Below are 27,598 nucleotides of genomic sequence, written 5' to 3'. Positions count from 1 at the left end.
GTCTGACTCTGTTTATCAGATATAAGGAATCGGAAGGCACGCCAAAGCACAGGAAGTGTTTTTAGTGGCTGTAAGACAGCACTGGAGACGACCCAGCTGCCATGGTGCTCTGAAGACAACTGGGAATGAAAGTCTGTCTGGCTCCACCTGTGTCCAGGTCTGTGCTCTTCTGCTCGTGTGTGTGTAAACTGTGGAAGGTCAAAGTGCCACCTCAAGAAATCTCCCCGTCCCCCCCCCCCCCGCAAATGTGTCCTGACTAGGGACCCACACCACATCCCACCCCCGGACATTTGGCAGGGGTCAGATGCCCTCTTCTGTGTTCCCAGAGTTCTGTAATTTAAATCCTGCCATTGCTTTCATCACACAGCACGTGGCAGTCATCTGCTTGCAGGGGACAGTCCCCATTATCCCTAAGCACTCCAGCCGCAGTAGGAGGAGACATAGCGTCTGGTCCCTGCGTAGAACTATTTCCTCAAAGAATGAAGGACCGGGATTCAAGGTAAATTCTCAGAAAATAAAGCGTAGCTCTTCGTGGACCAGTTACTTTTGTGTTAATAACAACACAGGAGAATGGAGTAAGCAGGACATCTGTAGAATCAGATTCTCTTCCCTTTGGGGGCGGGGATTGGAGTGCATGTTTCATATGACCCCTAATTCTGGAAACTCCTGATCAAAGAGGGTGCAAGGTTCATTACACACGTGTGGGTCACTCTGTTGCCTCATCAGCCACAGTTGTAGCCTCACAGTAGAAGTGGGGTCAAGAACCTTAGAGCACCGGTCAGGTCACTGAACGTTTCCCAAGGACCAAGTGGAAATGTAGGCCCCACAACTATGTGTCCAGACGATGGACTGTTGAATGACCTCAGGCTGCTAGTGGAGTCTCTGACACTGTGCCCGGAGCCCAGGCGTCTATGGAGGCGGGGACACCAGCACAGGTAGGAAAGGCGTGTCGAGTCCAGGGGAGGCCGTCAGCCTCACTCGGAGCTGCCCCTCGTGCATCTTCCTCACTCCTTGCTTGCCCCACCTCAGCTGTCTCTGCTCTTTCCCCCTGTCCTGCCTCTGCCTCCCTCACAGGCCTGGCACAGGCATGTCCATCAGCACCTATGACCCCTGCTTGTCCCTGTTGTTTTGCCGACAGAGCAGACTCTTACCCAGTGCCACGGTATCTAGTCCCCACTTTCTGTTCAACTCTCACTCCCTGCTCCCAGCTGCCCTGGCCTCCTGGTAGTATCTGCCCCCCGCATTTATCCCCACTGTTCCCTCTTCTGCAATATCCTGACTCCAGATGTCTGCTGTGCTGACTCCTTTCCCCCTTCAAGTCTTTGTTAAAATATCAGCTCCTCAGTGAAGCCCGCCCTGGTTGCTCTGTTCAATACTGTGACTTGCAGCTTTCCCCCTTGCTGCCCACAGTACCAGTCCCTTACAGGACTCACATGTATCTGATCACAGCACCACCCGCTTCTAACACACTGTAGAATGTCCTGGGTTGTTACGAGGTAGGGTGCCTCCTACCCCTACCCCTTTGGGGACAGTAAGTCCAGCACAGGGATTTCTGTGGGCTGGCCACTTGTATCCACCACAGAGAGCCAGGAAAAGCCTCGATGCATATGTGCTGCCTGAAGCAATGTGCCTGCCTCCCTGCTAGTCCGTGAGACCCCTGGGGGTCCTGTTCTTCTCATCCTTGGGGCAGGCCCTCCCTCCATGGAGGGAGAGGGCCTCAAGTTGCGGGTGCCTCAGTTTCAGCCACACCTCCAGCCCAGCAGCTCCATGACCTGGGACTCAGGAGTCACCTGGCTTCACTTCAAAGTATAAACGCCTGTCTTTAAAGGAATGTAGGTATTTTCAATGTTTAGACTTTACTTTGGGCCTCAAGTTTTTTGGCACCCACATTGAGTAGGAATTGTTGTAGCCTCTGAAACACAAGTTCACAATTTTTGATGAATTTGGTTGTGCCAATGTAAAATAACGTGAAACATACTGGAGTGTGAAGTCAAGTGGGCTTTAGGAAATATTACTAGGAACAAAACTGGTGGAGTTGACGGAATCCTGGCTATTTCAAATGCGAAAAGACAATGCTGTTAAAGTGCTGCACTGAATATGCCAGCAAATTTGGAAAACTCCGCAGTGGCCACAGGACTGGAAAGGTCAGTTTTCATTCCAATCCCAAAGAAGGGTGATGCACTGGACACCCAACACCAAATAATCCACCAAACTGAAACACTAGAGACTCAATAAATAAGGCAAGACACATGAAATCAGCTGAGATGAAATTCAAATACAGGCTGACATGCATTTTAACAGCTTTATATGCTGCCATGGAGAAACCCAACTGCACAAAGCACTGGTATGCTGAACGCATACAGCCCTTTCACAATGTTCCATGCAGCCACCACAAAGAGACTTCAGACCATGGTACCCCGCATCCTACAAACTCCAAAGTTCACAGCCCAAGACACAGTAAACCCCTGAAGGTTTCAGCACCCTCAATCCCTGGTTCACAGGCTTATCTCCAGGTCAGAGATGGCACACTCAGGGTGCAGAGCCACCAAAGGGTCAGAGACCTCCCATGTTTTGTCAAATACACTTTGTGATGTCACAACCAAGGGTATGGACACCCAGGGTATTCACAGCCCCTGAAATCCCTACGTGGATCAATCCTAGTTGTGGACTTGAGGCTCTTCTAAGGAACTGGACACAGGTGTCCAGCCTCCTGCCAAGACCTCCCACCCTCCAAATGGTACCCAGATGCCAGTAAAGGCACATTCACTCCCCTGCCCCACTGAGGCCAGTGTGAACTGGTGAAACACCTTTGCAGGGGTCTGTGGCAGCACCCATCAGAATTTACATTCCATCCTGCCCTCACCCTCAGCAGCATTTGCCTTCATGAAAGAGGGACACGTGTCAGTCCTATTCTGTGATGCCTCCTTGGCGTTTAGAACAGTGTCAGGCACATGCACATAGTAGGTACTCCACAGACGTGTGTTTAGCCAAGGAAGTCTTTGATCCAGCGGTCTCCCTGATGTGAATGTGCCTTAAGGAAATATTCCCACAGGCTCAGAGATGTGTGTACAATGACAGCAAATTTCTAGGGGAAACTCTAGTGCCCATTGATAGTCAGCGACCATTTACTTAAATTTTCATTAATTTCGTTCAACTGGTATTGTCATTTTCAATGTACAAATCTTACACCTCCTTGGTTAAATTAATTCCTAAGTTCTTTTTATATTGTAACTGGAGTTTTCTTACTTATTAGGAGTATTCACCACTAGTATGGAAATACAGTTGAGTTTTGTATATTGAAGCTGGTGATGATTTCACAAGTGCGTACACAGCTTTTTACATGTCACACATACCACAATAAAGTGGTTTAAGAAAATAAAAATGAAAGCAAAGTAAAGGTATGCCCAAATTAAAAAAAAAAAAAAACCTCAGGGAATGTGTTGGTAGAACTGGCTTACAAGAAAAATTAAAGGAAGTTCTTCATGCTATAATAAGTGAATTCAGAGGTTAATCTGAATCCATGTGAAAAAGCAAAGAGCACAGGTAAAGGTAATTATATGAAGAAAAATTCTTTATGGACACATATTTCCCTCCTTTCTTCCTGTATTTAAAAAGCAACTGTCTAAAACAATATCACATAATTTATTGCTGTGAAAGCAGTAGTTGCTCAGTCATGTCTGACTCTTGGCAACCCCGTGACTGTAGCCTGCCAGGCTCCTCTGTCCATGGGATTCTCCAGGCAAGACTACCAGAGTGGTTAGCCATTCCCTTCTCCAGGGGATCTTCCTGACCAAGGGATTGAACCCACGTCTCCTGCATTACAGGCACATTCTTTGCTGTCTGAGCCACCAGAGAAGCCCAATTATTGTTGGGCCAACAGCATATGGCATGTAATATACTTGCAGTAGCAGCACAAAGGAGGTGGTTTGGAGCAAAGTTGTATTAGGTAAGGAAACAAATCTGGATGCTGTCAAATCCATACAAACATATGCAAAGTATCAGAAATCATGACAAAGAGGGTGAATATAACAGAAGTTATAAATAGATACCTGATATCCTGCCGTATATCAGCTTTTCATCACATAATGTTATATATAATGTAATAATAATAAGAATGTATTAATGGGCTTACCCTTTACAGATTTATGATATATGTGACAATATGAGGAAAAGAGGGAAACCTGAATAGAGCGATATAGGAGTAATGTTTCTGTATCTCGTTAGCATTTGTGTAAATTTCCAGCTGATTGTGATAAAGTAGGATGTTTACAGTGGCATACAGCTAAGGAAATAACTTAAAAGTAGTGGAAAATCAGTAAAGAGTTTAAAAAGCTACATTAGAAAATATCCGTTGGATGGAAAAGAAAGCAGTAAAATAAGGACCATAGAACAAAATGACATAAGACAGAAATGTACATTGGCAGATGTAAGTCTGTATCAACATTAAATGTAAATAGATAATCCAACCAGAAGGCAGACATTGAGAGAACAGTTAAAAAAACATCCATGTCTATGTTGTCTACAGAGGACACAGTTTAGAATCTAAGATATAGAAATTACCATGTATGTGTGTGTGTGTGTGTTCAGTCGCTCAATCGTGTTTAACTCTCTGGGGCCCCATGGACTGTAACCTGCCAGGACCCCTCTTCATGGAATTTTCCAGGCAAGAATACTGGAGTGGGTTGCTATTTCCTACTCCAGGGGATCTTCCAGAGCAAGGGATTGAACCTGAGTCTCCTGCATTGGCAGATGGATTCTTTACCACTAGCGCCACCTGGGAAGCCTTATATGACCCAGCAAGTCTACTCCTAGGGAGTTATCCCAAGAGAAATGAAAACATGCTCACACAGTGGCCTGCACTCAAATATTCCACACATGTATTCCTAATAGCCAAACATAGAAACAACCCAGTTATTCAACAACTGGTATACAGATGAAAGAAAAACAAAAGAGTATACCTGTACAAAGGAATAATACAGGATAATAAAAAAAAAAGTAACTAATGCATGTAAGAGCAAGGATGCATCTCAACTGTGCAAATGAGAGAAACCAGACACAGAAGGCTACATATTATATGATTTCATGTCAATGGATTTCTGGAAATGGCACAACTGTTGGCACAGAAATGTATCTGTGGTTGCCAGGGTACAGGAGTGGAGGAAGGAGTCAGATGGCAAATACCCCAAGGGAGCATTTTTGAACATTGAGACGTTTTATACCTTTTTATTGTGGTAGCATTTACACCACATTATACATTTGTCAAAAATCTACAAATGGAAATACGTTAAAGTGTTGGCTTTTATTGTATATAAATTATACCACAACACTTTATTAAAGGAAAAGGAAATTTTAAGTATTTAAATACTGGTTATTGTATCCATGTAGACCATGAGCTCAAAAACATAAAAATCTAATTTGGAATTCTTCCCAGACCTGGCCAACTTCCAGAATTCACCATGACGGTTTTGTATTTTATGACAGGAAACTTGGTCTTAACCATGTTTACGATTCCCTCTCCCTCACCTCAAGTCCAAATTCTTGCTGAGTTCTGTCCATTTTACTTCGTAAACGTCTAATGCATCTACTTTTTCTAAAACATCTATTTCTGTGTCATTGACTACGCTAAAACCTCTGACTGAGTGGAACACAACAAATAGAGAAAATTCTTAAACAGAGGGCAGTGCCAGACTACTTGACCAGTCTCCTCAGAAACCTGCATGGGGGCCAAGAAGCAGCTGTTAGAACCAGAGTTGGAACAAATGACTGCTTCATAGTTGGGGAAGGAGAACAGCAAGGCTGTACATTGTCATGCTGCTTATTTAACTTATACACAGAGTACATCATGCAAAACGCTGGACTGGATGACTCAAAAGCTGGAATAAAGATTGCTGGGAGAAATCTTGACAAGCTCAGATACACAGATGACACCACTCTAATGGCAGAAAGTGAAGAGCGACTAAAGAACCTTTGGATACGGGTGAAAGAGGAGAGTGAAAAAACTGGCTTAAAACTCAACTATTAAAACACTAAGATCATGGCATCTGGTCCTATCACTTCATGGCAAATAGAAGGGGGTAAGTGGAAGCAGTCCATCCTAAAGGAGATCAGTCCTGGGTGTTCATTGGAAGGGCTGATGTTGAAGCTGAAACTCCAATAATTTGGGCACCTGATATGAAGAACTGACTCATTTGAAAAGACCCTAATGCTGGCAAAGATTGAGGGCAGGAGAAGGGGACAACAGAGGATGAGATGGTTGGATGGCATCACCAGCTCAATGGACATGAGTTTGGGTGAACTCCGGGAGTTGGTAATGGACAGGGAGGCCTGGCATGCTGCGGTACAAGGGGTCACAAAGAGTCGGACACGGCTGAGTGACTGAACTGAACTGAAGTGGAAGCAGTGACACATTTCATTTTCTTGGGCTCGAAAATCACTGCAAATGGTGATTGCAGCCATGAAATTAAAAGACGCTTGCTCCTTGGAAGGAAAGCTATGACAAACCTAGCTTACATGCATTCTCAGGCACTTCAGTAGTGTCTGGCTCTTTATCACCCCATGGACCCAGGCCCACCAGGCTCCTCTGTCCAGGGGATTCTCCACATGAGAATACTGGAGTGGGTTGCCATGCCCTCCTCCAGGGGATCTTCCTGACCCAGGGATTGAACCCATATCTCCTAAGTGTGCTGCATGACAGACAGATTCTCTACCACAGAGCCCCCAGGGAAGCCCATGAAAATCCTGCTGCTGCTAAGTCACTTCAGTTGTGTCCGAATCTGTGCGATCCCAGAGACAGCAGGCCACCAGGCTCCCCCATCCCTGGGATTCTCCAGGCAAGAACACTGGAGTGGATTGCCATTTCCTTCTCCAATGCATGAAAGTGAAAAATGAAAGTGAAGTGGCTCAGTCGTGTCCGATCTTCACGACCCCATGGACTGCAGCCTACCAGGGATGCCATTGCCTTCTCCAATGACAAAACTAGACAACATATTAAAAAGCAGAGACATCACTTTGCTGACAAAGGTCTGTAGAGTCAAAACTATGGTTTTTCCAGTAGTGACGTACAGATGTGTGAGTTGGATCATTAAGAAGGTTGAGTGCCAAAGAATTGATGCTTTTGAATTGTGGTGCTAGAGATGAGCCTTGAGAATCCCTTGGACAGCAAGGAGAACAAACCCGCCAATCCTAAAGGAAATGAACTCTGAATAGTCACTGGAAGGACGGATGCTGAAGCTGCAATACTTTGGTCACCTGATGCGAATAGCTGACTCATTGCAAAGGACCCAGATGCAAAAAATTGAAGACAGGAGGAGAAGGGGGCGACAGAGGGTGAGATGATTAGATAGCATCACCAACTCAATGGACATTAATTTGATCAAACTCAGGGAGATAGTGTAGGACAGAGGAGCTTGGCGTGATGCAGGCCATGGTAGTAAAGAGTTGGACACGACTGAGCGACTGAACAACCACCACCACCTCCACCTTACCTTTGAGCTTCCCTAAGCTGCCAGATCCCCACTCTAAGCAGGGCGAAGAAGCTTTCTGTGTCTCTCAGTGGTAAAGGCCTAGACTTAAGTCTTCACACACTCAGTGCCCCCTGCTTAGGTGATGATGGGTCATTAGAATGCTCATCACTCCCTCCCAGAGCTAAGACCAGGGATCCTTCTCACGACAGTAATGGAGCACCTACCCTGGTACAGAAATGGCAGTTGGAGCTGTTTACCCCCTCTCAATGTGTTTTCTCCCTTTGCATTCATTTGCACATTTCTTCTTGAGTCACCGAATCCAACTCCGCTCATCCCCACCTGGTAACTGTAACAAGCTGCACCTGCATCTCTATCAGGGCGGGTGCATGTACCCCCTGCACTATGTATTTTCCTTCTCTCCCTTCAGAATCTCTAGACTCCCAGACACCACCCTCAAAAGGGGCAGTGATGCAGGGGAGGTTGTGACTCTCATCCACAGCCTGGGTCAAAGCACGGCTGTGTTATATATAACCTCTTTCACTCTTAGAATGAACCTTATCTTCTAGCTTTCCTCCTGCTTCTTGGCCACCCTGCTCACCGTTTTGCTTGGCTTTTCCCTTAGGTCCATTCCCTGTGTTTCTCCTTTGCACTTCTTTTCTGTTTATGTGTCTGTCCGGCCCACCAGTGTGATATTCCCATCATCCACCTCACATCACTGGTCTTGTTATTTCAAGCATTGCAGACACGTCCTGAGATATGCTAATAATCAATGTGTGTGTACTCAGTGAAGGAATACTATTAATGACTGACAGGAAAAGCATCTCCTCCATGTAGGAGTCGGTATATAGGCGTCATATTTGTAGCACCATACCTAGTCTTGTGTGTTGTTCCAGACACTGTAGGAGTGTGACTCTGTCTTGGTGCCCTGGTGCCCTTGCATGTCCCCACTTAGGCTACGTAGGCAAGGCTAAACTGCAGGCTGACTTGAACCTTGGCAGAGAACCTCCTGATTGCTCTTGCAGCAAGGGGAGATAAGCAGCCTGATGAAGAGCTGCTATGAGGCCATTTCTCACCTGCCTCCTCATCCAGCTGGAGGTGACACAAAGTTGTTACTCATCCACCTCTGGTTTCAGTTGAACATAGGATGGTCTCCCTAGACCCAGCTGAGAGTACAGCTGTGGACTACAGAGCTGCTCAGTGCCATAGGGCACAACTGTGGGCTCCTTCCCGGCACAGACCCACCACCTGTAGTGCCTGTTACTGAGGCCTTCCAATTCAGTGGCAAACCGCAGGACTAGGGACAAGGCAACTGACACCAGGGTCATATTGCTTCTGCACTGTCTGTAAGGTAGAATCTGAATCCCTTCGGGTTCATTGTCTCCTTACTGGCCAAGCCCGTAGAAGGTGACAAGCCAAACTAACAACTGCAGTGGTGCCCTGAGGCCCTGTAGCTCCTGCGCTGTGACTTAGGGACTGGCTGCCTGACTACGTGACACAGTCTGGTGTTGAGTTGTGTGATGTTGCGTGACCAGAATACTGGCTTATTTTCTTTGTCATCACGCACAGCAAGGAGCACAGTTTTCACTACATATTATGACTTAGGGTAGCCTTGTCAGTCCTCATTAACAAACCAACCTTCGAATGGATGCCATGTCTGATACCAGCTATTGAATCTGCTATTGAATCAATATATTTATTTAGACAAAATATGTTTCTGAAGTCCAATTCATTTTAAAAGTTAGCCTTATAGTCTAGTTGAAATTCAAAATCTGTATCACTTGTGAGAGAATTGTAATTGTAAAGGTACATGTTTAAATGAAAAAATGGAGTAGAATAAGCCAAATCCATTTGCAATGTAATGCCTATTGCACATGTTATCTTGTTTATTCTTCATAACAAATATTTAGTGTAAACTTGTAAAATCCATTTTAGAAATAGGGTAACAGATCCAAAGGATGAAAATACCTTTCTCACTTTCACACAGTATGTGTCAGAGCCAGTACTGATACTCTTAGTTATGTCACGTGCTGTGCTTAGTCGCTCAGTCGTGTCCGACTCTTTGTGACCCCATGGACTGTAGCCCGTCAGGCACCTCTATCCATGGGGATTCCTCAGGCAAGAATACTGGAGTGGGTTGCCCTGGCCTCCTCCAGGGGATCTTCCTGACCCAGTGATTCAACCCAGGTCTCCAGCACTGCAGGCGGATTCTTTACCATCTGAGCCACCAGGGAAGCCCAGTTATGTCATGTCATAGCCAATGAGGAGACAGAGCAGATAAGACTCAAGTCATTTTGTCTCACGAAGTTCCCCTCATTCCTTTCCCTTTTCTTCTAGCTAGGATCTAATCTTGTCAGATAGCTCCATGACCTAGGAGCTTTTCCACATACTTTTTGGTAAGATGGGACACTCTAACTTAAGTCTCGTGGTAGATTTGAACCTCCCATTTTCAGTCCTTTTGGACCTGCGTTTTCATACCTCTGTAAGGGCACAACAGCTGCTATTTATAATCCCTTGTTATTCCTTAAGCAGAGTGCATTCTGAATAGGTCCTTTGTAGCAGAAATGTATTTTTTTGGTGCGTGAGGATGCAGATGGGGCCTCAGAGATGTAAGCGTTTTGTTATTATGTAATAATAAGAATAGAGAGGAATCAGACAGCTGGAGGACTTCCTGTAGCTCAAATGGTAAAGAATCTGCAGGAGACCAGGGTTCGATCCCTGGGCTGGGAAGATCCTCTGGAGAAGAGAATGGCAATCCACTCCAGTATTCGTGACTGGAGAATTCCATCGACAGAGAAGCCTGGCGGGCTACAGTTCATGGGGTCCCAAAGAGTCGGACATGACTGAGTGATTCACACACACACACACACACACACACACACACACACACAGACACACACACACACAGGTGGAGGGCTTCTGAGATCTGGTGACTATCAAGCCAATAGAGTACATCATGGAGAAGAAAATATGTTTGTGGCTACTCTCTCCCTGTACCCAAAAAAACTTGGAAGGCAAGTCAGAAGTGTGTGAAAGATATGGTGTGGCATTTGCCATGGAATTTGACAGCAGTTTTTTTCCTGTCTCCCTACAACCTTTAACAATGGCTTTGGCATTCCATTTCTCTATAGCACAATACAATCATATTAAGTTTTTAAAAAAATGTTTCCCTGTCAATGATTTCATCAGGGACACCACCATATGAGATTTGGGTGGCACATTTTGTAAACACATTTATTCAAGAGAAGACCAAAGGCTTTTATGCAATGTTTATGTGTAGGTATATATATATGTATGTATATGCATTAACATGTAGATTACACCTAAAGAATATGTTATGACCCAATTTTTTTAACTCTAGAAGTGCAAGGGTGGTTTAAATGTATAAGGTTACCAATGCATTTCACCACACTAATAGAAAAGTGGAGGAAAAAAATTCTATGATCATCACAATTGATACATTATACATGTTTGATGAAAATTAATCTGTATTCAAGACGGCAAACTAGGAATAGAATGGAACTTAATCTGATAAACTATATCTCCAAAAAACGCAACATAAACAGGTTGAAATGGAGAAGATTTTTCATTTCCTATTGGGAAAAATGCCAATTATCACCTGCTTTAGTCAAGACTATTCTGGCTAGGTTTTTTCAATGCTGCAAAATGAGGACAGGTTTAAGGTTTAAGCCGGTAGAAACTGTTGATATTCAAATATAATAGTATATTTTGAAAAGCAAAAATAATCTAGATCTAAATTTGTGGAATTAATATGCATATTTAGAGGAATTGTTGGACAGAAAATCTATATATAGACATTCCATCTCTACATACATCCTCACCTAGACAATAAAAATCACAAACCATCGATTTTCAGTAACATTAAATAGCCAGGGATAAATTTAACAAAAATGTGAAAGTAGAAAACGAAACTTTATTTCCACAACTTTAACAGTCAAATATACAAATAAGAACAGCATAAATCGTTTCAGTTTATCTTCTTTCAAGTAAATGGTTGCCCTTCACCTATAATACAAACATTAGAAAAGTTCCTCAGCAGAACTTTGATGACAGGAGAGGTATACAAAGCTCACTGCAGTTGTAGTTTTACAAAATGGACTAAAACAAGAACACTAAGGGCGACGCTTTGGCTTACCTTCAGTTAATCCTCTCGAGATTCTATAGACTGTTCAAGCATATTACCAGTATTTGTGATGTTTAGTTATTTAGTTACTGGGGTATGTTAAATAATACTTGTTTTTCTACCCTATTAGCCATTTCATCAATATTCTAAAAATATCTGAGTTCCAGATTATCCTCAGTTTTAATTCTGTAATATACTAACTGTTAGTGTCTTGTTCATATTTCTTATTATGTATACTTGGGCTCTTTCCATTTTCTTCACAGTTATGTAAACTAAGAGGAGTGGACTAGCAGTTTGGGGTTGACAGATACAAACTATTACATTCAGAATGGATAAACAACAAGGTCCTACTATACAGCACAGGGAACTATGTCCAATCTCCTGTGATAAATCACAACGGAAAAGAATATTTTAAAATGTGTGTGTGTGTGTATATATATATATATATATATATATATATATACATAAAATTATGGAAACTAGCACATTGTCTTTATTTATTAGTTGAGTTTATTTTCCTCTTCCTAACAATTCATACCTGTCTTTTATTAAGTATCTTTTCCTTTTTCCCTTAGGTTTATTCTGTTGCTCTTTTTCCTACCTTTTATGTTGGATGTAGGATTTTGTATTTATGTACCTTGTAATTTATGTATTTTTCTTTTTAAATACCACACATATTTAGGGCTAAGATTTTTCTATGAGAACATTTTAATCATGTTCTGTAGTTACTTGAACGTAGTCTGAAAGTTGTATTTTTGTCTAAGTGTTCAAATGGAATGGAACAAAAATGTAAAGTGAAAATATTTAGAAGGCTAATACACAGTAAATTCTTCTCTAACTATGAAGTTCCTCCTTTAAAATCAGAACCATGCAATTCATTGTCAGCAACTGGGAAAACACGTATGTGAAAGATACTAAGTTGATTACGCAGGAAGAACTAGAGTTGCAATCTTTGACCTTCAGAACTTTTTAAATTCATGTATCAAAGGAAAAATAACATACTCCATATGGTTAGAGACGATTATATCTCATGTATCAAAGGAAAAATAACATACTCGATATGGTAAGAGACGATTATATCATGAGGCTCAGATTTTTATTAGTTCTTTAAGAGTGAGAGTGGGATGTAGAGCAAAAACCATCATAGTATTGTAAAGTAATGATCCTCCAATTAAAATAGGCAACAACCCCGCCCCCCAAAAAATACCAAACGTGGGGGCAGGTAGTGTGCTTAGCATATGTATCTTACTCACACCTGGCTTGAATATCACCGACTAAATGCACTCTCTCAACTTGATCAGCCACAGAAACAGGAAACTAGACTATCTTTTGCCATTTTATTATTCAGTCATTGCATGCTTTACTGGGGAAAGGATTTAAAATCCAACTGTTTTTTTAAGAGCTAGAGAATTCAGAATTTGAGAGAATTTAACAAACATCAAGAAGAATGTTGGCTCATTTTCTTAAAAAAATTAATTTATTTATTTTAATTGGAGGCCAATTACTTTACAATATTGTGGTGCTTTTTGCCATACATTGACATGAATCAGCCACAGGTGAACATGTGTCCCCCATAAGAAAATGAAATCTCAATTCCCCTGTTATAATTTGACTCAAGATGATATTTTATGATAAATAAATCATAAAAAACAGAGTATTCTTGTATGCATTCCATCGAAGAGAATCAGAGAATGCAAAAATTAGCATTGAAAACTTAGCATTTTAGTGTATCTGTTCTGAATTCACAACTTATATGAGTAAAGTTGAGTTTAGAAGTTAACGGATTTCACAGAATCACACATGTTATGTTAAAGCTTGTACTAGAACCTACTTGAATGCCTGAGCATATTTCATATAAACTAATATTTATTACAAATGCATGCCATATTTGCTACAAGCAGAAATTATAAAAGAACCTGAAAATTATTAGCTGTTGCTTAAAATACTAATACAAGAGAAGAAAACGGTTCCCTATTTTCAATTCGATATGGCTTTAATCCTCTCTGTTTCTTTATTTGAAAGTCTGTAAGTCAGGCACTCAGGCATCTGGGGTCTGAACTATCTTTCAAAGAATATGTGAACTCTGTTATTAAAATAATAGTAATGTTCCCTCTATATTAGTAAAGATATAATATTCTGAAAAAACAGAAACCACATAAATTACTTTCTGAATGGATGACGTACCTGCTTCTGGCATTTCAACAGGCTCTGTATTTGATGCAACCTCCTCCCTGACATCAGGACCATCTCCACCTTTACCCCCAGTCTTTGCCTCAGCCAATTCCTGGAGATCAGTTTCCAGGTGAGAATCTTTAACAAAAAATGTATCAATTCAGCTGTAAAGCATACAATATAAACAAGGGAATGATGATATTGATTCCCTCAGTATTATGAATTAAAAGTCTTAGGCTAGTATGGTAAAAATGTGATGAATGAGAACCTCAGGAGCATTATTCCAGGAATGTTTTGCTGGAGAAAAAGGAAAGCAGAATTTTCCGAATGCTATCACCATTTTCCTTTCCCAGGGTTGTCCTCAGACAACTTAGGTGCCCCATTCTCTTTGTCTTGAAAACAAGGGAAAATTTGAGCGACCACACTAACCTGCAAACTATACTCTGCTCAGTTTTTTCGGAACTGTCTGAAGTCCTTTTCTAATGTTTCCTTTCCTCCTCTTACTGGTTATGTCTTAAGACATGATGCACACTTACACTTTACCTCCAGAGGCATCCTTCTCCTTCTCTTCATTATGATTCACCGGATCCTCTCCATTTACTTCCTCCTTCCCAGGTGTGATATCCTGAATCTCAGCTGGCGGTTCCTCTTGTTGAGGTTGCTCAACACTGGGCGGCTGGTCCTAGTAGAGAGTGCATGCAAATAAAAACTTTTTGTTGTTAATACATCTAATAGCATAAATATACATAATACATAGATATATCTGAGCATAAGTAAACCTAACAACATTTTCCCAACACAATTCTATGTACTTACTTTTAATAAAGTTACTCTTCCCACAGAGAAGAGTTAGCTCCCATAAGAGTTACCCAGAAAGACTTTGGAAGTTATTTAAATCTATGTTGGGATGGAAGTATGCAGTCTGTTGTTAATAAGCAGGAGGAGGGAGTCACTGGGCACATTTCCAGGGAATTCAACAGTATACTCATAGGCAACGCCAGACTGTACTATATCTGGATCAATGTTCCTTCCTAAGACAAACTGTCACCCTTTATCAGCATGGAAGACCTTTATCACTGCATCTGTACTACTTAACATGATTTTCTCAAAAATAAACTTGTGCTAATAGAAAACATCAAATGGTAAGGTACTCACAACCACAGGTTCATTCAGCTTGGGGAATCTTGATCTATAGGTCCCAATGTTGACGCCACTTGCCCACTGATATTTCTCCCGGAAAGTAGAATATTGTGATTTAGAAAATGTATTTAAGAGCACAGCTATATTTCATCACTTTTATGACCATATGTTGACTTATTTTTTTTAATGTGAAAATACTTTCAAAAGAAAATTCTGGTTAAGTTAAAGTGTACATGCATTCCAATTACACCAAATACAGTTGCTTGCAAAGCCATTTTTGTCTTTGCTATGCTGGCAGAGAAATCACCTTAAGGTACAAAGGAAGGCTGACGTTTTGTGAGGACATTTGATTTCACAACAGAATTCTCCATCATGAAGATATTTAGTGAAATACTGCTAGGAATTTAAAAATTCAGGACTACTGCTCTTGTCACACTCCTATTCACCAGACCTATTTCCCCCAACTCCCTTGGAATTCAGTTGGAACACGAAGAAAGGCTCAGTCTTTACAGCCTGACTATGGGATTTTCTCAGTGTCTGTGGCTGCGGTGAGTCTGCATGCAGAGCAACCGGTCCACTTCTCTCTTGGCACCTTACCACAAAACTCGTGATACATATGTATTATATGATTGTATGTTATGTATTATATGATTTCATGTCAGTGGGTTTCTGGAAAAGGCACAACTATAGGCAGAGAAATATGTCTGTGGTTGCCAGGGTATAGGAGTGGAGGAAGGAGTCTGATAGGAAATAGCCCAAGGGAGCATTTTCAAACCAATGGGATATTTTCTACATTTTTATTGTGGTAGCATTTATACGATGGTATGCATATGTCAAAACTCGACAAACGGTAATGCTTTAAAGCATTGACTTCTATGGTATATAAATTATATCTCAATACTTCTAACTTTTTTAAAAAAGGAAAAGGATCTTTTAAGTATGTAAATACTGGTTATTGTATCCATCTAGAACTTGAGCTCATAAACATAAAAATCTTATTTGAAATTCTTCCCAGACCTGGCCAACTTCCAGGATTCCCTGTGACACCTTTGTACCCTTATGACAGGACACAGAAACTGGGTCTTAACCACGTTTACAATTCCGTCTCTTCACGTCAATTCAACATTCTTGCTGAGGTCTGTCCATTTTACTTCGAAAATGTCTAATGCATCGACTTTTCCCCATGTCCACCACATCTGCTCTCGTCCAAAGCTCCCCTCCATTTAATTGTCAACCCCCTTCTAACGGGTCTCTCACATCCACTCAGGGTGCCTGTCTCCCACTCACCACTCTCTCCCTCCCTCTCTTACAGTTCCTGAACTGTTTATGACTTTCTAGATAAAGCCTACTGTCCTACACAAGAACTTGAAGGTATGGTCTACCCTTGCCCAGCTTGCTAACATCATGGAAAGTAGAGAATCCTCTTCTTGTCTCTCTTATTGGGCTTCATTCATACCCTCCAATTTCTCAAGCTTAGATTGTCCCATATTTCTGAAGCTTCCGGTTAGTAGACTCCTTCAAGCTAGGCTTCAACAGTATATGGAATGAGAACTTCCAGATATACAAGCTGGTTTTGAAGAGGCAGAGAAACAAGAGATCAAATTGCAACCTTCATTAGATCATGGGGAAAGCAAGGGAATTCCAGAAACACATCTACTTCTGCTTCATTGACTAGACTACCTCAAGGCTTCTGACTGTGTGGATCACAACAAACTGTGGAAAATTCTTAGAGATGGGAGTACCAGACTAGCTGACCTGTCTCCTGAGAAACCTGTATGAGGGTTAAGAAGTAACAGAATAAAACATGGAACAATGGACTGGTTCAAAATTGGGAAAGGAGTAAGACAAGGTTGTATAGTGTCACTTTGCTTATTCAACTTACACGCAGAGCACATCATGGGAAATGCTGGGCTGGATGACTCACAAGCTGGAATCAAGGTTGCTGTCAGAAATATCAACAAGCTCAGATATGCAGATCATACCACTCTAATGGCAGAAACTGAAGAGGAACTAAAGAACCTCTTGATACGGGTGAAAGAGGAGAATGAAAAGGCTGGCTTAAAACTCAACATTCAAAAATATAAGATTATGCCATCTACTCCTATCATTTCACAGAAAACAGAAGTGGGGAAGTGGATGCACGGACACATTTAATTTTGGAGGCTCCAAAATCACTGTGGATGGTGATTGCTGCCATGTATTAAGACACTTGATCCTTGGAACAACAGCTATGACAAAGCTAGTATGCATAAATGCTCATTGCTTCAGTCGTGTCTGACTCTTTATGACTCCATGGACCGTAGCCTGCCAGGTGCTGCTGTCCATGGGATTCTCCAGGCGAGAATACTTTAATGGATTGCCATGCCCTCCTCCCATGGGGCATGGCAAGGCATCTTCCCAACCCAGGGGTGAAACCCATGTCTTCTGCATCCCATGCATTGCAGGGAGGGTTTTGTTTTTGTTTTTGCCAATTTATGCATGTTTTAATTGAAGGATAATTGCTTTACAGAATTTTTTTTGTTTTCTGTCAAACATCAACAAGAATCAGCCATAGATACACCCATGCAGGCGGATTCTTTACCACTGAGCCACCAGGGAAGCCTATGTCAAACCTAGACAGCATAGTATAAATCAGAGACATCACTTTGCCAACAAAGGTCCGTATAGTCAAAACTATGGCTTTTTCAGTAGTCATGTACAGATGTGTGAGTTCGATCATTAAGAAGGCTGAGTGACAAAGAATTGCGCTTTGGGTTTGTGGTGCTGGAGAAGACACTTGAGAATCCCTCAGACAGCAAGGATATAAAAACAGCCCATCCTAAAGGAAACCAACTGTGAACATTCAGTGGAAGGACCGATGCTGAAGCTGAAGCTCCAATACTTTAGCCACCTGATGGGAACAGACGACTCACAGGAAAAGACCCTGATGCTGGTGATCAGGGTAGGAAGCCTAAAGCAAGTTATGCCCTGGTGACTGCTGAACAGGTTTTAGAAGCAAAATCTCTCCCCCAGGGAACCAGTGCCATTAGTGGAACTTATGGCTCTGACCCAAGTTCTAGAGCTAAGCGAAGGGCAGCGAGCAAATATCTTCACTGATTCTAAGTACGCTTATTTGACTTTACACGCTCATGCTGCAATATGGAAAGAAAAACAGTTTAAAAGGGCAACAGGAGAAATTATTGAGCATTTCAGAGAGATCCAGAGACTTGTAAGGACTATATATTGTCCTAAAGGAGTAGCTGATACGCATTGCAAAGGGCACAGCAGGGATGGGAGTAAAGTAGCTGAAGGTAATCAGCTGGCTGATTGTCAAGCCAGAAAAGTGGCACTTTAGGAAACCCCTTCACTGCAGATGCCTTTGATTTGGACAGGTCCTGTGGAACAGGAAAAACTGCAATATACTGAGGAAGAATTAGAAAGATATGAGAAAAGAGGTGCAAAGATTACTGATAAAGGATGGCTACAGTCCAAGGATGGACGATTAATAATTCCTGAAAAGACTCAATGGAAAATTCTTAAGGGTTTACACCAGAGTTTTCATTTAGGTGTAGAGAGTACTTAACAGATAGCTTCTCATTTGTTTGAAGGTAAAAATGTAGTGAAAAGTTTAAAGGACATTATCAAAAGATGTGAGGTTTGTCAGAAAAATAACCCAAAGACTGAAAAGCTAGCTAAATCTGGATTACAACCAAGTGGAAAATATCCTGGAGAAGACTGGGAAACTGATTTTACTCACATGCCACAAGCTAATGGATATTCTTGCTCACAAGTTTGGGTGGATATTTTCCTGGATGGATTGAGCCGTTTCCCTGTTGCAGTGAACACGCTAAGGAGGTTATAAGAATTTTAATCCATGAAATTATCCCCAGGTTTGGGCTGCCACGGAGGCATCAGAGTGACAATGGCACCACCTTTGAAGCTGCTCTAACTCAGGGGGTGTCTAAAGCTCTAGGAATAGAATCTCACTTACACTGTTCCTGGAGACCCCAATCCTCAGGAAAGGTTGAAACAGCTAACGACATTATCAAAAGACATCTGTGCACATTAACTCAAGAGACACAGGACAATTGAATTAAAGTTCTACCCATAGCTTTAATGAGGGCTGGGACTGCCCCCCAAAAGGAGGGGCTGTCCCCCTTTGAATGTATTTATGGAAGGCCTTTCTTATGCACAGACATTGTTATAGACCCTGAAGCCTTAGAATTAACTAATTATGTAACTCAGCTCTCAGTTTTTCAACAGGCATTAATGGAATTCCAGCAGGTGACTCCTGACCTAGCCTCTGCATCAAACAAGCCCTCATTTGAGCCAGGAACAGAGGTCCTGATAAAAACACTGGGATCTGGGGGCCAATCCCTCAAACCCCTCTGGGAAGGCCCTTACCAGCTTATTCTTTCTTCTCCCACAGCTGTCAAAGTGCCAGGAATAGATTCATGGGTGCATCACACTCGAGTTTAAGAGGTGGCACCCTGACCAGAACTAAGTCACGTCATTTTATGCCTTTAGTTTTTATGCTCTGACTTTGTACTTTTCAGATGGCCCTGATAATCTATGTGAGCCTACTTCTGCTGACTCCAAATATCCTGAGTTTGCCGTTTGATCCTCAAGACAATGCCTTCCTGTCCTGGGCTCACTCCTATGCTGCATTCCACAATCGGTCTAACTGCTGGGTCTGCAGAGTGCTCCCTCTTCATCAGTGGAAGGCTTCCCATGGTGGACATCTCCACTTCAAGGAAAAGACTTTCTCCAAGTCTGTGAATACCTTCGACAACAATCGTATGTGATGTCTCTTGTTAATCTGATGACATCTAACAACCCTAAGATGGACCGGTGCAACACTTTGTACTTTAATTATGGACATAACGTGGCTTTTAATTTTGATTATACATTGTCTTGGTTTAATGACTATTTCGCTACACAGAAGGTAAATGGGTCTAGATCTAGTGGCTTTTTACCTGACGTTTATCAAATATGGGATGATTGAGGTTATATGGCTAACTCCTGAAAAAGGACGTCTAATGTCTACTGCCCCTATATGCTGGGAACAAATAGAGCCATCCCCAGAAGTTAGCCAACAACTTAATTATAATGATTGGAAACAATTGGGACTTTTGGCTCAGGAAATATGCAAGGTAATCATTCCCGTATTTTCCAACCCCAGTTCAGGTCCTCCCTTTGCTTGGCCAGGCACTGATTGGGACTGGATATCTCAGTCACGCTGGCTTGCTCCAAATGGGACCTACTGGGTATGTGGCTCTTACCTATGGGCAAGGCTTACCCCTGGCTGGATAGGGAGATGCACCCAAGGTCTAGCTTTTACTTATGGCTTCATATTTTCAGAGCTTCCAGAAAAGCCTGCTAATTTACCACACCTTAAAACTCAGTGGGCAAGGTCTGTATTTCACTGGTATGATTATTTGGCTGCAGTGTTTGTTCCCTCTCTGGGAACTACAGATGTTCTGCTATGAGTGGATGCTTTTGACTAATTTTACTCAACAGGTATTACAAGATTCTCAAAAAGCTATTTCAGCTCTTAAGTTCAGTTCATTTGCTCAGTCGTGTCTGACTCTTTGCGACCCCATGAGGCGCAGCCCGCCAGGCCTCCCTGTCGATCACCATCTCCTGCAGTTCACTCAAACTCATGTCCATCGAGTCGGTGATGCCCTCCAGCCATCTCATCCTCTGTCGTCCCCTTTTCCTCCTGCCCCCAATCCCTCCCAGCATCAGAGTCTTTTCCAATGAGTCAACTCTTCGCATGAGGTGGCCAAAGTACTGGAGTTTCAGCTTTAGAATCATTCCTTCCAAAGAACACCCAGGACTGATCTCCTTTAGAAAAGACTGGTTGGTAACATCGAAAAAAGATGTCCTTTTCATTATAGGGGACTGGAATGCAAAAGTAGGAATTCAGGAAACACCTGGAGTAACAGGCAAATTTGGCCTTGGATTATGGAATGAAGCAGGGCAAAGGCTAATAGAGTTTTGCCTAGAGAATGCATTGGTCATAGCAAACACCCTCTTCCAACAACACAAGAGAAGAGTCTACACATGGACATCACCAGATGGTCAACACAGAAATCAGATTGATTATATTCTTTGCAGCCAAAGATTGAGCAGCTCTATACAGTCAGCAAAAACAAAACGAGCAGATGACTGTGGCTCAGATCATGAACTGCTTATTGCCAAATTCAGACTTAAATTGAAGAAAGTATGGAAAACCACTAGACCTTTCAGGGAAACAAATCCCTTATGATTATACAGTGAAAGTGAGAAATAGATTTAAAGGACTAGATCTGATAGACAGTGCATGATAAACTATGGACGGTGTTTGTGACATTGTACAGGAGACAGGGATCAAGACCATCCCCATGGAAAAGAAATGCAAAAAAGCAAAGTGGCTGTCTGGGCAGGCCTTACAAATAGCTGTGAAAAGAAGAGAAGTGAAAAACAAAGGAGAAAAGGAAAGATATAAGCATCTAAATGCAGAGTTCCAAAGAAGAGCAAGGAGTGATAAGAAAGCCTTCCTCAGCGATCAATGCAAAGAAATAGAGAAAAACAACAGAATGGGAAATACTAGAGATCTCTTCAAGAATATTAGAGATACCAAGGGAACATTTCACACAAAGATGAGCTCGATAAAGAACAGAAATGGTATGGACCTAACAGAAGCAGAAGATATTAAGAACAGGTGGCAAGAATACACAGAAGAACTGTACAAAAAAGATCTTCACAACCAAGATAATCACGATGCTGTGATCACTCACCTAGAGCCAGACATCTTGGAATGTGAAGTCAAGTGGTCCTTAGAAAGCATCACTATGAACAAAGCCAGTGGAGGTGATGGAATTCCAGGTGAGCTATTTCAAATCCTGAAAGATGATGCTGTTAAAGTGCTGCACTCACTATGCCAGCAAATTTGGAAGACTCAGCAGTGGTCACAGGACTGGAAAAGGTCAGTTTTCATTCCAATCCCAAAGAAAGGCAATGCCAAAGATGCTCAAACTACCACACAATTGCACTCATCTCACACACCAGTAAAGTAATGCTCAAAATTCTCCACGCCAGGCTTCAGCAATACATGAACCATGAGCTTTCTGATGTTCAAGCTGATTTTAGAAAAAGCAGAGGAACCAGAGATCAAATTGGCAACATCTGCTGGATCATGGAAAAAGGAAGAGAGTTCCAGAAAAACATTCTACTTCTGCTTTATTGACTATGCCAAAGCCTTTGACTGTGTGGGTCACAATCAACTGTGGAAAATTCTGAAAGAGATGGGAATACCAGACCACCTGACCTGCCTTTTGAGAAATCTGTATGCAGGTCAGGAAGCAACAGATAGAACTGGACATGCAACAACAGACTGGTTCCAAATAGGAAAAGGAGCACATCAAGGTTGTATATTGTCACCCTGCTTATTTAACTTATATGCAGAGTACATCATGAGAAACGCTGGGCTGGAAGAAGCACAAGCTGGAATCAAGATTGCCGGGAGAAATATCAATAACCTCAGATATGCAGATGACACCACCTTTATGGCAGAAAGTGAAGAGGAACTAAAAGCCTCTTGAAGAAAGTGAAAGAGGAGAGTGAAAAAATTGCCTTAAAGCTTAACATTGAGAAAACGAAGATCATGGCATCTCGTCCCATCACTTCATGGCAGATAGATGGAGAAACAGTGACAGACTTTATTTTTGGGGGCTCCAAAATCACTGCAGATGGTGATTGCAGCCATTAAATTAAAAGACGCTTACTCCTTGAAAGGAAAGTTATGACCAACCTAGATTGCATATTCAAAAGCAGAGACATTACTTTGCCAACAAAGGTCCGTCTAGTCAAGGCTATGGTTTTTCCAGTAGTCATGTATGGATGTGAGAGTTGACTGTGAAGAAAGCTGATCGGCGAAGAATTGATGCTTTTTAAGTGTGGTGTTGGTGAAGACTCCTGAGAGTCCCGTGGACTGGAAGGAGATCCAACCATTCCATTCTAAAGGAGATCAGTCCTGTGTTCTTTGGAAGGAATGATGCTGAAGCTGAAACTCCAGTACTTTGGCCACCTCATGCGAAGAGTTGACTCATTGGAAAAGACCCTGATGTTGGGAGGGATTGAGGGCAGGAGGAGAAGGAGACTACAGAGGATCAGAAGGCTGGATGGCATCACCGACTCAACGGATGTTGAGTCTGAGTGAACTGTGGGAGTTGATGATGGACAGGGCTGCCTGGTGTGCTGTGATTCATGGGGTCGTAAAGAGTCAGACACGACTGAGCGACTGAACTGAACTGAACTGAGTGTTTCCATGTGGTTAAAGGGGGAATGAGGCGCAGAGGCACTACATAACTTGTTCAGTGTCTCCAGCATTAAGGGAGCCAGAGGTCTGGATGCACTGTGGAAAACTCTGTGTGTTCTGTATTTATCAGTCAAGAGTAAGATCCAATGGCTATGGCAAAATATGTAGAATAACAGCTAGCACATAACACAAATTGATCTTACATCATAGAAATGCACACTAAATAGAAATCTGATTTCTTCAGAAATCTTTCAAATGGAGGCTTGACAAGACTGGCATCAGGATGTTTTGTAGACACGATGGTCTCAGAGCCTCCTCAGAACATCAGACAGCATGTCAGTGAGTCTCCTAGACTGGTGGTCTTGGGTTTGTGCATCAGAGAAAGCAGGAAACCCCTGTCACATGCTCTCAATGGAGACAGAGCCTGGAAGCAGGCAAAATTAGACCATGCCTCTGCTCTGGTAGTGCCTAGACAAGTTGTCCATGTCAATCAGAACTGAGGAATTCTTTAAAAAGTGCAGATTCCATGATCTACACTCAGTGAATCTCACTCAGTGGGGCTACAACAGTGCCCCAGAATCTGTGAGATTTCACTACACTTGGGAAACTCTCAGGGACTTTATTAAACCCCTTTGGTAGTGAGACTGTCAGCAAAATAAGGGAAATAATGATCAGAACAGATATTAGAAAAAAATATGTAGATAAGCAACAAAACCCAAAGCTGGCTCTTTCAAAAGGTCAATATGAATTCATAAGTTTCCACCCACAAGAATTAAAAAAAAAAAAGATAACTAAAGACAAAACTTACCAATATCAGGAAAGAAATAGGTTACAGATGCAGATGACCACAAACTGAGGTAGAAACTGAAATAGCAGCACCAGGCCCTTTTGATGAGAGCTACGTGCCAAACCCAGCCCATTACAAGATTCCTTGACATTCAGGAGCACGCCAAGTAGATTTCCATGCCAGGACTGTTGCATTTATTGTTCCTTCTGCCTGGAATGCTCTTCCCTTAGGTAACCCCACAGCCTGCTCCCTTACTTCCTCCAGATCTCTGCTTACTTGCCATCTTTCGGGGAGTCTTTCCCTCATTATCTTGAAGAAAATAATAACATCATATCTACATACACCTTTTCCCCTGATCTAGCAATATGTTTCTTCATAGCGCCTGCCACCCTTGATTATTTACTGACCACCAAGTCTATGAAATGAGACACTTGGTTGAAATGGCAACCCATTCCAGTGTTCTTGCCTGGAGAATCCCAGGGACTGGCAGGGGCCTGGTGGGCTGCGGTCTATGGGGTCGCACAGAGCTGGACACGACTGAAGCGACTTAGCAGCAGCAGCAGTACTGTCCCAAACTCCTTCAAAACCACTATGAGGTACCATTTCACGCCAGTCAGAATGGCTGTGATCCAAAAGTCTACAAGTAATAAATGCTGGAGAGGGTGTGGAGAAAAGGGAGCCCTCTTACACTGCTGGTGGGAATGCAAACTAGTACAGCCACTATGGAGAACAGTGTGGAGAATCCTTAAAAAACTGGAAATAGAACTGCCTTATGATCCAGCAATCCCACTGCTGGGCATACACACTGAGGAAACCAGAAGGGAAAGAGACACGTGTACCCCAATGTTCATCGCAGCACTGTTTATAATAGCCAGGACATGGAAGCAACCTAGATGTCAATCAGCAGATGAATGGATAAGAAAGCTATGTTACATATACACAATGGAGTATTACTCAGCCATTAAAAAGAATACATTTGAATCAGTCCTAATGAGGTGGATGAAACCGGAGCCTATTATACAGAGTGAAGTAAACCAGAAGGAAAAACACCAATACAGTATACTAACGCATATATATGGAATTTAGAAAGATGGTAACAATAACCCTGTGTACGAGACAGCAAAAGAGACACTGATGTATAGAAGAGTCTTATGGACTCTGTGGGAGAGGGAGAGGGTGGGAAGATTTGGGAGAATGGCATTGAAACATGTAAAATATCATGTATGAAACGAGATGCCAGTCCAGGTTCGATGCACGATACTGGATGCTTGGGGCTAGGCACTGGGACGACCCAGAGGGATGGTATGGGGAGGGAGGAGGGAGGAGGGTTCAGGATGGGGAACACATGTATACCTGTGGCGGATTCATTTTGATATTTGGCAAAACTAATACAATTATGTAAAGTTTAAAAATAAAATAAAATAAAAAAGAAATAGTGCTCAGGTCTATGGCAGGTGCTCAGATAACATTTGCTGAAGGACAGTCTGGAGCCAGGTCCTTTACACACATTGCTAACATGCACAGGTACCCTCCAAGATGGGCACTGGCCCCATTGTATTAATTAGGGTACAAACTGAGATTTCAGGAGACAAGTGATACACTCAACAACACAGTCAGCATGTCAGGTTCCAGGCTTCAGAATCATATCTGCCAGCTTCCAAATCCTCAGTTCCCGGACAGAGACTTCACAGCCAAGAACATAAGAGGTTTTATATCTAACACAAAGACTCCAAACAGCTCAGATACCCAGAAACACCAAAAAGAGCTCACTGAATCTCTGCACAGAGAGTGCACAACTCGTCTCAGACCCTCAAACACAACTGAGACCATAACCATACACACTGTGACAAAGACCCTCCAAACAGACCTAAGTCTTCCAGACAGAAACAAACGAGAACTGCACAGATACTTCACATCATGGAGACTGACTCCCAAACCACTCGACACTTACCGACCTAACACAAAACACCCTAAACAGAAAGACAGACGTTTTAATAATAACTCAGGAACACAATATAATCTTAAGATTAATTTCCTAGACAAATGAAAAACTTGCAACCTGTGCATAGATCCCCAAGCAGCTGATAGTTTACACCTTTACACTGACCCATCCTTAAAGCAGCACAGAGGCATCACAACTTCGGAACGCAGAATCAAAAGCTCAGTGATCTCACATTCTGGGGTGCAGACGCCTACACAGAGATCTCACTCTCAGGGACTGAAAAGCCAGCAAGCTCCAAAGATGCACATCCCAGTATACAGGCACACATCCTAGAGGCTTTGTACTATGGCTCACAAAATCCGCTCAGATCAAATATCCCATCACTCACAACCCTGCCAAAAGGCTCAAAGGGATCAAATGTACCCAAACAACACCTGTGTTGTCACACGAAGCAATACACAAACCCAAGCTGCCAGATACAGTTTATTCTCCAGGGAGAGACACCAAACTCAGAGACCTCTCCTGACATGAATTGCATGCATTTGTGTGAATGACGGAGAAGGCACTGGCGACCCACTCCAGTACTCTTGCCTGGAAAACCCCGTGGACGGAGGAGCCTGGTAGGCTGCAGTCCATGGGGTCGCTAAGAGTCGGACACGACTGAGCACTTTCACTTTCACTTTTCACTTTCAAGGACTGGAGAAGGAAATGGCAACCGACTCCAGTGTTCTTGCCTGGAGAATCCCAGGGACGGGGGAGCCTGGTGGGCTGCCGTCTATGGGGTCGCACAGAGTCGGACACGACTGAAGTGACTTAGCAGCAGCAGCTGTGTGAATGACCCTGCACTGCCACAGGATCCAGACTGAGCAGAGCTAAACCAGGATGAAATGCCATCACCATGCACAGCCAGCGACTGCGCCAAACCTCGCCACTAACCAGGGCACCTATTAGACCCCTTTGGAAAAAGCAATAAGACTCGGAGGAAAATTGTTTGCTCTGAAAAGTCGCGCAGGCCAACGCAGGCGCACGCGTATACAGGCGCCTCTCGCCCTCAGTTCCTGTTCTGCGACCACACTGCCTGCAATCACGCGGTGGCCAATCACTGCCCAGAACACTTCCCTGACTCCACACCCAGCCAGCCAGTCTCTCGCTCCGTAGTGGTCCCACCAACGAAGGGGTGGAGTTGAAAAAGAGACGGAGAAAGTTTCCGCTTAATACCTGTGTCCACTCGGATTCAAAAGCAGTGGGAAGACGAAGAGGAGCGAGTCGGGATGGACCTAGTGGCGCCATGAGTGCCGCTGCTGGGAACTGTGGTCCATGCCCGACGCGGTGTAAGGGGACCCTCTCTGTTGTCACACGCCCTCTCCCAATGGTACCTTCCAGAGTGGGTGGTCTTTCCGCTACCCTCGGTGGTACATCCCAGGACAGAACTGTTTCATCTCGCGCGCCCCTTGCTAGTGGGATTGGGGAACAGCAGATATAGATGCCTGTGGACCATTCCAGGAGGATCCACAAAGGCAGTGAAGGGCAAGGTTAGGGGAACCCCACAGATTCCTGCAATTTGGGACTCAGAAAAGTCTCGTAAACTGAAGATTACGTCTCTATGGGGATCACTGTCGTAACAGAGAGCATGGAAAACACTTTATCTTTGCTGGGCATTGTGATTGTGCTT

The 27,598-nt window shown here is 42.9% G+C and overlaps 1 protein-coding gene across 8 annotated transcripts in view; it reads right to left on the bottom strand.

Moving 5' to 3' along the window:
• Window positions 1–27,374, bottom strand: part of LOC133244038 (P antigen family member 5-like) — a 120,050-nt gene extending 92,676 nt beyond the window's left edge. For 6 of the 8 annotated variants that reach the window (XM_061410705.1, XM_061410704.1, XM_061410707.1 and 3 more), the window contains exons 1-4: window positions 27,145–27,374; window positions 14,932–15,006; window positions 14,320–14,458; window positions 13,789–13,914 (exon numbers count right to left, since the gene is read on the bottom strand). In XM_061410705.1, the coding sequence (XP_061266689.1) occupies window positions 13,789–13,914; window positions 14,320–14,458; window positions 14,932–15,006; window positions 27,145–27,216 (412 nt within the window). In that variant the 5' untranslated portion in view covers window positions 27,217–27,374. The remainder of the gene's footprint in view (window positions 1–13,788; window positions 13,915–14,319; window positions 14,459–14,931; window positions 15,007–27,144) is intronic. The other 2 variants (XM_061410706.1, XM_061410711.1) reach the window with 2 other exon arrangements.
• Window positions 27,375–27,598: the final 224 nt, after the last annotated feature.

The sequence above is a fragment of the Bos javanicus genome, unplaced genomic scaffold, assembly GCF_032452875.1.
Source record: "Bos javanicus breed banteng unplaced genomic scaffold, ARS-OSU_banteng_1.0 tig00004423_1, whole genome shotgun sequence".
Taxonomy (NCBI): Eukaryota; Metazoa; Chordata; class Mammalia; order Artiodactyla; family Bovidae; genus Bos; species Bos javanicus.
The sequence above is the reverse complement of the archived record's forward strand: the minus strand, read 5'-3'. Positions and strand labels throughout refer to the sequence as shown.